At 45.1% G+C, this 13,875-nt stretch overlaps 1 protein-coding gene across 1 annotated transcript in view; it reads right to left on the bottom strand.

The window, feature by feature from the left end:
- LOC126322244 (uncharacterized) overlaps positions 1-13,875 on the bottom strand; it is a 700,988-nt gene that overhangs the window by 412,980 nt on the left and 274,133 nt on the right. The window contains exon 6 of the mRNA XM_049994273.1: positions 12,035-12,683. Within this exon, the coding sequence (XP_049850230.1) occupies positions 12,035-12,683 (649 nt within the window). The remainder of the gene's footprint in view (positions 1-12,034; positions 12,684-13,875) is intronic.

Here is a 13,875-nt window from a genome sequence, read left to right as displayed (position 1 = left end):
TGTGTTCACAATTGGCTTCATGAACGGGGTCGACTCTGCCCGGTGGCGCCAACGTGCCCCCCCCCTCCCCTCTCCCACTTTACAGACACGAAACTAGAGTGTGATTCTATCCTTCCAGTCGTCGGGTACTTAGAGCGACGGTGACTTTCACTCGAGTTGTCTGTGCGAGTCACACAGCTATACAGTGGTCTACTAGTGTCTGCTTCTTGGACGACGTTCTGCAAGCCAGCACTCCTGGAATGGCCTTACGAACATGTGAACTGCGTTGTTTAGACTTTTGTGCCTAAGTGGACTTGGGTGTTTTACGTTGGTACTCTTCAAAAGGCTTATACGTGCTTGCGGTATTAAAAAAAATTGGCACTACAAATTTTTGTGTTCACAGACACCATTTAGTGAACAAACAAATACAGATTGTACTACAGGTATTTCCCGTCAATGTCTATGCACTTTTGTCATCGTTTTAGCAGCTTCCGGATTTGAAGATAGTAACTGTTCTCGAAAGAACAGATACCATTGATGACCATGCAGCTTCTTTAGGATAAATGATAATTAATCCAAACCCTCAGCTGCCGACAGGTGTTGTTGATATACCTCAATTGGGGGGGCAGCTGAAAATATGTGCCCTTATCGGGACTCGAACCCGGGATCTCCTGCTCACATAGCAGACGCTCTATCCATCTGAGCCACAGAGAACACAGATTAACAGCGCGACTGTAGGGAATTATCCCTTGCACGTTCCCCGTGAGACCCACATTCCCAACTGTCACTCTGCTGTTTTCCTTCAAGATGGCTTAAACTGCTGCAATGTTCTGTGGAGTCACAACTCGTTGTGCCTGACCTGGACGAGGAGCATCTTCCATTGAAGTCACACCATTTGCGAACTTCCTATTCCATTCGTAAACTTGCTGCTGTGACAAACATGCATTCGTCGATGAATTTCAGTAGGTTTCACACCTTCACTACGCAAAAACCGAATAACAGAACGCTGTTCTTTCCTGGTGTAAGTAGCAAGTGGAGCGGCCATCTTTATACTGATACTGCGACGGTATGTGTGCATCTGCACTATGCTGCCACCTACAGGCCATTCTGCACGTTCTCTATAACACGCTTACCAACTTACAGGATAACGGTGCTAAATTTCGATTTGTTATTACAGATTAAAGGTTTTCATTTGACTCACCCTCGTACATGGGTAATGTTCCTAATAGATATTTGCCCATCCCATCCAGGGATAAGTCCCTTCAGTCGCGCTATTCATCTGTGTCCTCTGTGGCTCAGATGGACAGAGCGTCTGCCAGGTAGGAAGGAGATCCTGGGTTCGAGTCCCGAACGGGGCACACATTTTCAACTGCCCCATTGAGGTATATTAACAACACCTGTCGGCAGCTGAGGGTTTGGATTAATTATCATTTATTCTAGAGAAGCTGCACGGTCATCAATGGTGTCTGTTCTTTCGCGAACAGCTACTATCTTCATATATACTTAAAGGCTATCCGGCCATTGACCTTCGTCTGTGCGAATACGCACAGGTTGCCCGAAGTCTTACGGGAAACATCACCTTACTTGGCGCGAGTAATGAGTGGATGGGGAAATATCTATAAGGAACATTACGAATGTAGATTGTGGACAGTTGGGAATGTGGGTCTCACGGGGAGAGTGCAAGGGATAAGTCCTTACAGTGGCGCTATTCATCTGTGTCTTCTGTGGCTCAGATGGATAGAGCGTCTGCCATGTAAGTAGGAGATCCCGGGTTCGAGTCCCGGTCGGGGAACACATTTTCAGCTGCCTCCCCCCCCCCCCCCCCCTCAATTGAGGTATATCAACAACACCTGGCGGGAGCTGAGCGTTTGGATTAATTAACATTTATTCCGTATTTATGTAGCAAATTAGTCTTTGGGAGTATCCCGACGCCACTGGTGGGCAGTGGCATGAAGTTCGTCACTGGTGGTCAACTCCTTACCCCGAATGACCTCTTTAAATGCTTCGAGAAGGGCATTTTCGCTAAGAACGAGATGCGGCGAATACAGAGGATGTGGCAGCACAGTAAACTCTAGTTCACGTACGGTGGGAATGGTCTGGCAAGGGGCTTGTGGTTGCGCGCTGTCGTGTTGGAGTAGAACGCCACGGGCTCATTTTCCATGGCGGCTTTGTTGAAGGCGCCGGCGGAGTTGGTGCAGCGAACTGCAGTACCGATGGTTGTCGACGGTCTTACTGGGAGGCAGCCAGTCCAACAGTAGTATACCTTCATTAATTAAAACTTCCGGGCTGAATTGCCGTGGTCGATGTATAAAACTTCTTCTCCTTCCTGACGTTTCGTTTCCGTCTGCGGACAACATCTGAGGTGAGTAGTATACGTTCTTGACCCTAGAACGCAGTCCCCATTTTTTTCTGCACGAACAGTACCGGCCGTGGCTTCTTGGGACTTGCGCTCCCAATGTGCTTCAACTCTGCTTCCAGTCCAGAGACTGCCGTTTCTTCTCTGCAGTCGTTTGGAAGAAACATGATTCATGGACGGTGACGTGACGCTCAAATAATTCCGCGGGATCTGCACTGTATTGTCGCAGTAACTGTTGGTATATTTCCAAACGCTTCTGTTTCTGAGCAATTGTTCTGAGCAGTTGTGAGGGAATCGGACGCCCATTGTGCATGCACGTTTTTCATCTTCAAATCCTCGTCGATGACAGACCTGTTGCATTCTCTACTTCATCACATGTAATTCGCCATTGCTCCGTTATCGACTCATTGACACGCTGAGCGTTGTTTGGTTTGCGTGCAGTTGCTGGACCTCCAGTGCTTTTGCGTTTCTCTACACATTCCCTGAACTCTGATACTCCATGAAACACGGGTCTTAGACTTGCTCTTTTTCCCTCCATACGGCTATTAACCTTTTGTCGATGCATGAAGCACCTTTCCTCCAGAGAAACCACGCCGTACACTGTAGTCCATGATTGATTCTACTTAGTCTAATCGATGTCCACCACTTATTCGCAAGGCGGAAGATGTGCTACTGCAACGCGCCGCCTACGGCGATCAACAAGACATGTGTTGACGGTGGCCAGTACTATAATCTTTTTGACGCATACGCATGCAAACTGCTACTTTTCAGGTGTTATAGGGGCAGTGCTAATCAGTACTGAACGAACTAAATAATTACTGCATTCTTAATAAATATGGTGAATTGATAAACTGAGACTATTACGTTGCGTGTCACACAGCATTGGTGACGATAGTCACAGTTTAGTCGTACCCAGTTGGCACCACAGTGACGTAATGAATAGCTGCAAATCGGTTAATTCAAGGACAGCTCAGAGTCACAAGCCCTGTAGCGTCCATTCCACCGACGATAAACCACCGCCATGTGCGACTTCCGTGGTCTCAAACGAGAGCTCATTGGCGGGGAAGGGTGGAGTTCTGTTGGGTTTTAGGATGAAAGCAGGTTCTGCTTCTGTGCCCGTGATGGCCTTGTGTTAGGAGACCAGTTGAGGGCCTGCAAACATCCTGTCTGGTACTTTTTTTTCGTATCGCATTCCCACGCGCTAACCACTTTTTTAATCTCATTTTGTTAGTTTTCGTTCGTTGTATGTGCTCTGGGCGGACGTCGAAACACACCCGTTTCAGTTCGTTGATGATCCATTAACTCAGTTTTTTTTGTTACAGAGGGCAGCTAGCCCTCTGACCGAACACGCTGAGCTACCGTGCCTGCAGGTGCTTGACTCAATGGAGCTACACCCGCAGTTATGGTCTGGGGGTGCGATTCCGAACAACTTGAGCGCAGTCGTGATTATCCCACACACTTTGACTGCAAATTTGTACGTCAGTCAGGCGATTCGACCTGTGGTACTGCCACTCATGATCAGCATTCCGTGTGTTCCAACAGTGTAACGCTCGCCCACGTACCGCTGTTGTAACCCAGCATGCTATACAGAGTGCCGACGTGTTGCCTTGGCGTACTCGATCACCACATCTCCTTCCAGTCGAGCACATATGGCACTTCATCGGATGATAACTCCAGCGTCATCCACAAACAACATTAACCGTCCCTGTATTGACCGACCAAGTGCAACACGCACGGAACTTCATCTGGCACCTGTACAGGACAACGTACGCACGTTTGCTTGCTTACATTCACCATTGTGGCGGTTACACCTGTTATTAATTTACCACCATATTTCGTGACTATATTAACTTGTGATTTTGTAATGTTAATCAGTAAAATGCATTACCTAGGCGAATTTATTCCCGATATTTCATTACTCCACATTAATTATTTTTTGGTGTAGCGATCTTTTTTTCCGTCAGTGTATTTTAAGCTTCCTTTAACATAGACTTCATTTCCCAATGATGTGAGAATTCGTCGGTAACTACACGCGGTTCGGATTCCACCTCAAGCGGAACATCCCCTTTCCCTCGTAAGATTACTGGGGTAGGTTAGCACGCAGGTTTCCGAAGCAGTGTCCAATTCACAGACTTGTATCGGGAATTATTACATAAATACAAAAAATTCACCATACAGTGCATTTTATAGCTACATAGTGTTTTCAAGCATTGTAAATATATGTCGCGAAAGCAGTGCTTAGTTGCTAAACGAGCCCTTTAAAAACGTGTAGTAATCTACCGCCAAGAGCCTTCAGACGAGATACGCAACATTCAACATGTGTGAAGGCACCTGAAAGAAACAGCGTCGCAATTAACATAGCTTTTCATAGTGCCTTCCTTTAGTGTATGGGGTGTCAATGAATAAAGAATTTGTAGGTAGCGTTCCATCAAAGCAATGCACACGCAGGATTGTGATATCACGAAATAAACAGAGGAGTTCTTTTGCAAGAAACAGAGTCAAAAAGGATTGTGGCTTTCTTTTGAAAAATGCGGAGAATGTATTAATGCACAAGCACAAAATTTAATTTAAGAAACAGGAATATGTATACCGGTGATGACATCATTAGTATGAGTTCTGTCTTGGTGGAAGAGATACTTAACTACAAACATGCTTCTTTTAAACATAAAACAAGAATACGAGCTAGTTCCCATTCTGTATGCTTTTCATAGAGTAAGTGCAGCTTTTGAAGTCAGTCATGGTCTGGTAGGAGGGAATAATATCAGAAGGTAAGCGCATCAGATGTTTAAATGGGTGGTGGCGTTTAGCTTATGTTAGCCTGCCCTGTAATTTCCGAAGAAATGTCTGATGGAAGGGAAAACTACAAGGCAGGCCAATTAAATCAGCGTACATCACGGGTAAAGGAATTTATGGACTGTACAACCACATTCCGTTAAGTGAGAACAAAGATTTTGCTGAAGCGACATACTCTCTACAGAGAAGAGTGAGTGAGTGTTGCGCACTTCCTTTTGCGTTATAAAGTTACATGATCTGACAGCAGTTATAAACGGTTTCAGCCATACAGTATCCATTTTCATATTCTGTATATGATAGGAGGCACTTGATGAATAAAGCGTTGCTACATGGTTTGTCTTTTGGCACGAATTCGACATTCCGGTGAATCTGCCCTACCTCGCTCGTATAACGAATCAGCACATTTGCTGTGCTTTGTTGTTATTCTGTTGAGCTTATTCCATGTTTTACGATGTAAGTCTAGAGTCTCTTTTTTTATTTGATACGTGTAGGGTCGTAGGCACATGTTGGCGAGGGCTCTTCCGACTGTTTTACTATGCATCGTTGATTTTTTTTTTTAGTATGAAGGGGAGAAGCTATGCCGACACTTGATGTAAAAGAATGAAATAAGACACCAACCGTTCAGGAGAAAGGTTTTAATGTAGGTGTTAACCAGTTTCGTGTAGTAATGTTCATCTTCCAAGCAGTTAATATTTCCATTTGAAAATAGGCAAATCTGAAAACGAAGAAAAATTTTTCAGACGTCGTGGTGGCCTTTGACTGTAAAATTACGCTTCCCGACAAAAATAATGAAGCATCCAGAAGGGGAGGAGGACACTAAATGAAACTTCACCATCTGAGGGCGTATGTGATATTTCAGTGAGTTAAATTTTCAAATTTGGCAGAATGATCAGACATATAAGTAAGACGCTGCACTTCCCCTAGCCTGAAAGCGTGCACTGATTCGACAGAGAAAGGTGCCGCGCAGCCGTTGTATCCCCTCCCGAAGCAAGCTGCCCCACAACTGTTGTTACCGGCCCTTGCTATCGTGGGTACTGGTGCTGGGACGGTGACGTCCGATCTGGCCCCACATATATGGCGGGCTGGTCTGGGGATCTTGCTGGCCCTGGGAGTACCTCAACAATACGCGGACAGTTCATAGACACATGGGCGATGACTGGAAGAGCTATGTCCTGTTGGAAAGTAGCACCACCATAATGTTGCATGAGAGGTAAGCGGATATCCGTGACGTAACGTTTGCCGTTAAATTTCACTAGTAGGTGTCACATGAAAACAAATGAGGTGGCTCCCCATATAATGACGCCAAGAGCAATGCCACAGTGCCTCTCGAAAATAATGGAAGAACCGGACGTCTCCCTAGGTCGCTGCCATATTCGCCGACTATCCGGAGCGAGCAGAACTGTGACTCGTCGCTGAACACAACGTGACGCTGTTCATCAGCAGTCCATACCTCCCAGTCAAAGCACCACTCAGCACGCAGCCATTTGTGTTTCGGTGTTAACGGCAGCCTACTTATGAGGTGGACATTCTATACTCCGGGTGCTGCTAGTCTCCGACAAACGGTGCGGAATGCCAGAGTGGCACAGGAGTCCGTTACTTGTTCTCCGATCACAAATACAGATGTAGAGGAGTTACAGTGTGCTTGATGCACACTACGGTGATCCTCCCTTGTGGTGGTCAGATGACATCGACTGGAACCTTGACGAATGTGTGTGCGTGTGTGTGTGTGTGTGTGTGTGTGTGTGTGTGTGTGTGTGTGTGTGTGTGCCCATGCAGCCCAACATAGGGCTACTGTCACAACCCAATGCTCCATAAAACTGGATGTTGCACGATTCGACCAGTCGGCCAAATGGAGACTCACATTCAGGCCCCTTTCAGTCTCCGTCAGGTGCCGATAACGCCGTCTCGCCCGAGTGCGCGGCATCTGACGCTATTCGCGCTCCTTGTATAGCCTAGGAAGGTTGGAAAGCAACACTAAACACGAACAACACTAAAGCGCTGTAGTGGCTGTTCTGTATGTCATAGAAAATACAGCTATAATAATTTGCATACCCGACAACGGAGTGTACGTGTTTGAAGTTACATCAGCATCCGACCATGAATTTCGGACAGGTCGCTTTTTTGTCAGAAATTATATATTTCACAGAAGACACTATTGAATTTTCGACCATGTGACCAACATCAAGTGCAATATTGCGAAAAACTGCAATCACTAAAAGTTAATCAGAACAAGAATTTTGAATAAAACGCAGGCATCAGACCATTTGTCTTTTTAAAAATTTTTATTTATTCATTTTTTCAAACCACGGTTGGTTCGGCCCTTACGGTCACTGTCTACTGCTCATTTGTCAGGGTGCCAGGGTGCTTGACAAAAAGTACGATTCGACAAGAAGACGAAGAAGAAGCAGAAGCAGAAGCTGAAGAAGAAGAATTGTGAGATTGAACAGTTTCTCCTTCTGTGACAAGATAATAACTACAGAGAAACTGAAAAAGAAAATGATAAAACTGTGACGGAAGTACGAAGTGCTCGGATAAAGCGTGTGTAAAGCAGATATTTAGTCTTTCATCCCTTCTGTTCAGTCTATGTATCGAAGAAGCAATTACAGAAATAAAAGTTCAAGAGTGGAATTAAAATTCACCGATGACATTGCTACTGATGATGTGTAGGGGGAAAAAAACCGTAATGTTCTGATACGGCGTTAATAGTGTACTGCATGACAGTCACGTCGTTTAAATATCTGGCCTTAATGTTGGAAAGCGATATGAAAGGGAATCAGCATGTAAGGATTGCGGGGAGAAAGGTGATTGGTGGACTTCGGTTTATGGAGTGAATTCTAAGACAGAGTGGTTCACCTGTAAAGGAGACTGCATATAGGACACTGCTGCGACCTATCTTTGAGTACTGCTGAGTGTTTGGGATCTGTACCAGGTCGGATTAACGGAAGATATCGAAGCAATTCAGAGGTATGCTGCTAGATTTGTTACTGTTAGCTTCGAACAACACCTAAGTGTTATGGGGATGCTTCGGGAACTCAAACGGGAATAACTGGAGAGAAGGCACTGTTCTTTGCGAGGAACAAACACTACGGAAAAAATTTAGGGAACCAGCATTTGAAGCTGATTGCAGAACGATTCTGCTTCCTCCAAACAAACACTGCGCGTAAGGACTATGAAGATAAATTACGAGAAATTAGGTCTCATACGGAGGGATATATACTTTCGTTTTTCCCTCGTTCTGTCTGCGAATAGAACAGCAAAGGAAATGACTGCAGCGGTACGGGGTACCCTCCGTCACCCGCCCGGATTTTCGGTGTAGATGAAGATGTGTCCTTAGTGAAAGTGAAGAAGAATTACAAGATCCGATGAATGGAATGAACAGTGTAATGAGCACTGAATATGAATTGCGAGTATATCAAAGAAACAATAAGAAACAGCATAAATGAGAACAGCGAGAAAATTACCAGGACTGATGATCGCGAGTAAATGAAGTTAAATAATTCTGCTACCTAGGCACAAAATAACCCATAACTGTCGGAGGAAGGAGGACATCAAAAGCAGACTAGCACTAGCTAAAAGGGCATTCCTGGTCAAGAGAATCTGCTGATATCAAACATAGTCCTTAATTTGAGGAAGAAATTTCTTAGAAAGTACGTTTGGAGAACACCATTGTTTGGTAGTGGGACATGGACTGTGGAAAAACTGGAACAGAAGAGAATCTAAGCTTGTGTGCTGTGGTGCTGCAGAAGAATGTTGAAAATTAGGTGGCCTGATGAGGTAAGGAATAACAGGACATCTGTTAAGACATGAAGGAATAACTTCCATGGTACTAGAGGGAGCTGTAGAGGGTAAAACATTTAGAGGAAAACATAGATTGGTATTCATCCATCAAATAATTGAGGACGTAGGTTGCAAAGACTACTTTGAGCTGAAGAGATTGACACAGGAGAGGAATTCGTAGTCGGCTGCATCAAACCAGTGAGAAAACTGATAAAAAAGTGACCGAATGAGAGGGTTTGGGATGACAGACTTCAAATCTGATTCATTCCTGGAAGATCCCTTTATACACCATGACGCAGTTACTCTCCCACGAGAAAAAATTGCAACTAAGAGTTGATTTCCTTTTGTGGAAAGAAACTTAAAAAATCCCGCAGCACGTTTAAAATTACGATACGGGTGGTTTCTCGGAAGAAAGTTTTTGCATCGACTTTGATGGCTGGGGGAATGGGATTGGCAGATTATGGAGTGGTCTGCTCACATTGTGAGTCTGAGTGTTCTCGCAGCGCTCCTTCGTGTTATTGTATGGGATTTTGTGCTTTCGTGTTTTCTGAATCTTTATTTTTTATTTGCTTTATTTTTGTGACCCACTGCGTAGGATTTTTTCCTGTAAGTGTTCTTCCACGAAAGATGTCAAGCAGTTGAGGGTGATGGACGGATGAACTGAAAATGGTTCGGTGCTAAATAGTGTGATCATCATCGCCCTTTCACAATAGCATACTGGTGTTTACTCTTGTTTAAACGAAAAGAAAAGGCCATATAACTAAAATGCAGCAATAAAAATGTCACATACAATCTCCAGTAGATCGATTCATACCGCTATCATACTTTAACAGTATTAATAAAACAGTGGATGGCATTCAGATGGCAAGCTGCTCGGGAAGCTAACAGGATTAGCCAGCCACCCTAAAACACATTAAAATCATTGTCCAATTAAATTGAGCTGGAATCCTAACGTTATAAAAATGTCAACAATTTACTTGCTACTATTTTGTCATCGCCTAAAACTGAAGGTAAGTCCCTCAGTAGCCCAAAGCGTTCCCTCCTGTCAGCTTAGAAAATACACGACAAAATACACCATGAGAGCTGAGAGCTAAAATCATTTAAGTATTAATTAACAGGAGAAAGAAAAAGCCTATAATTGTGCGTAAATAGGAACAGAACGTAAATTGAGAAGATAATTTTAATTTAAAAACTTTTTTTGAACTATTCGATAATCAGAAAAGCGGTTTTTTTGGATATGTATGGTTCCTAGGAAAGTAGAAAAGGTAAAAAGGGACTAGTTATTGTCTTCTAAATATTGTTTTCTTCTGTTTGTATATATTTTCTCTATCAGATAAACGTGGATGTTTTGAAATGTTTGGAAAACGCTTTTTTATATTTTCATTCCTCAACGGTGTAGAAAATTTCCTCACAACTTTTGTCAAGAACATCTGTTATGAAATTTGCTTTGGCCATTAGTAAGCAGTATCATTGCTAGTTCCGTAATTCTAAATCTGTATTTCAGGTTTTTGCTTCACGGCTGGTATCTGATAACCTCACTCTCACTGTAGATACCAAGCTGAGCGACATGTTCGGAACTTCTGTTCAGTAAAAATTGCTGGTGCTTATTGAGTTACTTTCGAAAATGTTAATAAAAAACCTACACAGCTGTATTTCAAATGCTTTTATTACGCCACAAACGGTTTGGTTCTAAATGGACTTTTTCACGTGACATCGAGCCTTACGGCTGTTTCTTTTACCAGGTGGAAGATGAAGTGATTCAGTGTGTTCCAGCATGTGACTTATAGCGTTAGGCGGTTAGACAGTTTTGATTCATACTATTAGAACTATTCTGCCACTTTGTAAGAATTAGTTACGAAGACTGTTCGTGAATTGTTGATGTTACATGAAGAAGTCCATTTAGAACCAAACCGTTTGTGGCGGAATAAACGCATTTGAAATACAGCTGTGGTGGTTTTTTACTAACATTTTCGAAGGTAAGTAAATAAGCACCTGCAATTTTGCTCTAATTGTCTTTAGATTGTCTCGACTGCTTTTTGTGCTCGCCAGCCTCTATGTGGCACTGATGTCTTCGCCTGTGGTAGTTTGCGACATTATCACACGTCCTCTTTGCGCTGTTGCGACGTAAAGACGGCCGCACCATTCTCTGTTTGCACCATAGAACAACAACGTTTCGCAATCCGTTTCTTATGGTATGAAGGTGTACTAGGAACGATAATACATAGAAGACAGAACATTACTGGGACAACGTTTTGTCATAACTAAGTGTCTACCAGTGGATGGACGTGAATAATGATGAAAGAGCGGGGCGTTCAGCTGCAGTCACAACTGGTATCAATATTGAATAAGTCCGTGCCTTCGGCCTCAATAACAGGCAAGTGTCTATTGATGATGTGGCAAATCATATTCAGGTTAAGAAATTTTAACATTGCTGCGCGTCAGCAATCGTGAATAATTTAATGACTGTAAAGAATCCACCTCGACTGCAAATAGAAACCGTATGTTGACATAGGTTTCGGCGCTGATAACCACGCTTTCTTCGGAACACACTAAAACTACAAACTGCCTGAAGAGGCATGATCCAACGTTAATAGAGAACGCCCACGCCTCTTTAGGCGGTTTGTAGTTTTAGTGTGTTCCGAAGAAAGCGTGGTTATCAGCGCCGAAACCTATGTCAACATACGGCTTCTATTTGCAATCGAGGCGGATTCTTTACAATAATTATATCCAGATTCGTCTGCAGAAAGATACTTTAAGATGTAATCGATTCAGCTATAATCAACAGGTGAACGAGCGGTGCATTCGTGTCTTGCTGCCCTGCCAAAAACCATTGTTTCAGATGGTACTGGAAAGCTTACGCAACGACGGGCCAAGTGCATTGAAAAGAAGGGTGACAATGTTGAAAAATGACACCAATAAAATTGGGTACTCTTCTTGTAAAAATTGATTGCAGTTACTAATTGACTTTCCCTCGTACGTTATCGAGGAAAAGACCGTTAGTGCACATGCATTCGACGGTGACAGTGCCTACCGTTACGCTGACGTATGGTGTGACTCCACGTTACTGAGTCTGCTCCTGAGCGTGGATTCGTGTGTTCGTATGACAAGCAGTTAGTTATAGAGGCTCACCGAGTATCTCCGGGGACGACTTCTTCTTGGCGGCCGGCACGGACCTCCTGTGGGAGATGTTGCGACTGCTGCCCCCGCCGCCCCCGCCCACGGCGTCGCCGCCGCGCCGCCGCACCACGGCCCCCGCGGCCGCCCCCGCGGGCTGGTGGCCGTCCACCTGGCCACCGCCCTTCTTGACGCTGTAGTTGATCTCCTCCATCTTCTCCTTCTTGCGCGGCACCTCGTCCTTCTCGCGACGCTCCAGCGCGAATTTCTCCGTCTCCTCCGTGTCGTCGCCCTCCGGGGCGAAGCGGTTCGAGTCCTCCTCACCTGCGCCGGCGGCGGACGCTGCGCAGGAGGCGTCGCCGGTGGCCATCTTGATGGGCGCCAGCTCGTCCTTGGCGCCAGACAGGAAGGCGTCGGACATCTTGTCTGCAGAGGCGGCGAGCGCCAGCGCCATGCTGCCGGCGCCGGCGCTGGCGGCGGCTGCCGGGGCCTCTGGGGGCAGCAGGGGCGTGGGCACGTTCAGGTCCTTCACCACCACCACCTCGCCCACCTCCCCGTCCACTGGGATGTTGAACTTGGGCTTGTCGTACAGCGACGCCTTCTGCAGATTCTCCACGCTGTCCAAGTGGTTGATGCTGTCTATCTTGCTCGCCAGGATATCTTCCTGCAAAATAATAATACTTACATCAACTATCTGCGATAATTACGATGCGTAGATCGAAGGAATAAAGTTACATATTAATTTTATGGAAAAACTAATAATAAAATCCAATGTCTGTCGCAGTTGTTAGATCGCTTAGCGCTGTTACAATGGCAGCTTATCAAGATTTGCCAGCCGTTGTGGCCGAGTGGTTCTAGGCGCTTCAGTATGGAACCGCGCGACCGCTACGGTCGCAAGTTCGAATCCTGCCTCGGGCATGGATGTGTGTAATGTCCTTAGGTTAGTTAGGTTTAAGTAGTTCTAAGTTCTAGGGGACTGATGATCTCAGATGTTAAGTTCGATAGTGGTCAGAGCCATCTGAACCAGATCAAGATTTAAGAGAGTTTGAACGTGATGTTACAGTCGGCGCACGAGCGGTGGGACACAGCATTACCGAGGTAGCCATGAAGTGAAGATTTTCCCGTACGACCTTTTCAGGAGTGAACCGTGATAATCAAGAATGCGATAAAATATCAAATTCCCGAAATTGCTGCGGTAGGATAAAGATCTTGCTAGAACAGGGCCAACGACGACTGAAGAGTATCGTTTAACGTGACAGAAGTGCAACCCTTGTGAAAATTGCTGCAGATTTCAATGCTGGGCCATCAACAAGTGCCAGCGTCTGAACCATTCAACGAAGCATCATCGATATGAGCTCTCGGAGCCTAAATCTCGCTCGTGTACCCTTGATGACTGCAGGACACAAAGCTTTACGTCTCTCCTGGGCCCGTCAACACCGACGCTGGATTGTCGATGACTGAAAACAGGTATGGTCGGATTAGTCTTATTTCAAATTGTATCGAGCAGATGGACGTGTACGGGTTTGGAGGCAACCTCATGAACCCATGGATACTGCATGTCAGCAGAGGATTGTTAAGGCTGGTGGAAGCCCTGTAATGGTGTGGGGCGTGTTCAGTTAAAGCGATAAGGGACACCTGATACGTCGTGATAAGTCTCTGACAGGTGACATGTACGTAAGCATCGTGTGTGATGACCTGCACCCATTCATGTCCATTGTGCATTCCGACGGACTTGGACAGATCCAGCAGGACAATGCGACACCCTAGAAGTCCACAATTGCTGGGAAGTGGCTCCAGGGACACTCTTCTAAGTTTCAACACTTCTCCTGGCCAGTAAACTCCCCAGACATGAACAT

Source organism: Schistocerca gregaria, chromosome 2 (assembly GCF_023897955.1).
Source record: "Schistocerca gregaria isolate iqSchGreg1 chromosome 2, iqSchGreg1.2, whole genome shotgun sequence".
Classification (NCBI taxonomy): Eukaryota; Metazoa; Arthropoda; class Insecta; order Orthoptera; family Acrididae; genus Schistocerca; species Schistocerca gregaria.
This window is presented reverse-complemented; position numbering and strand designations above follow the sequence as displayed.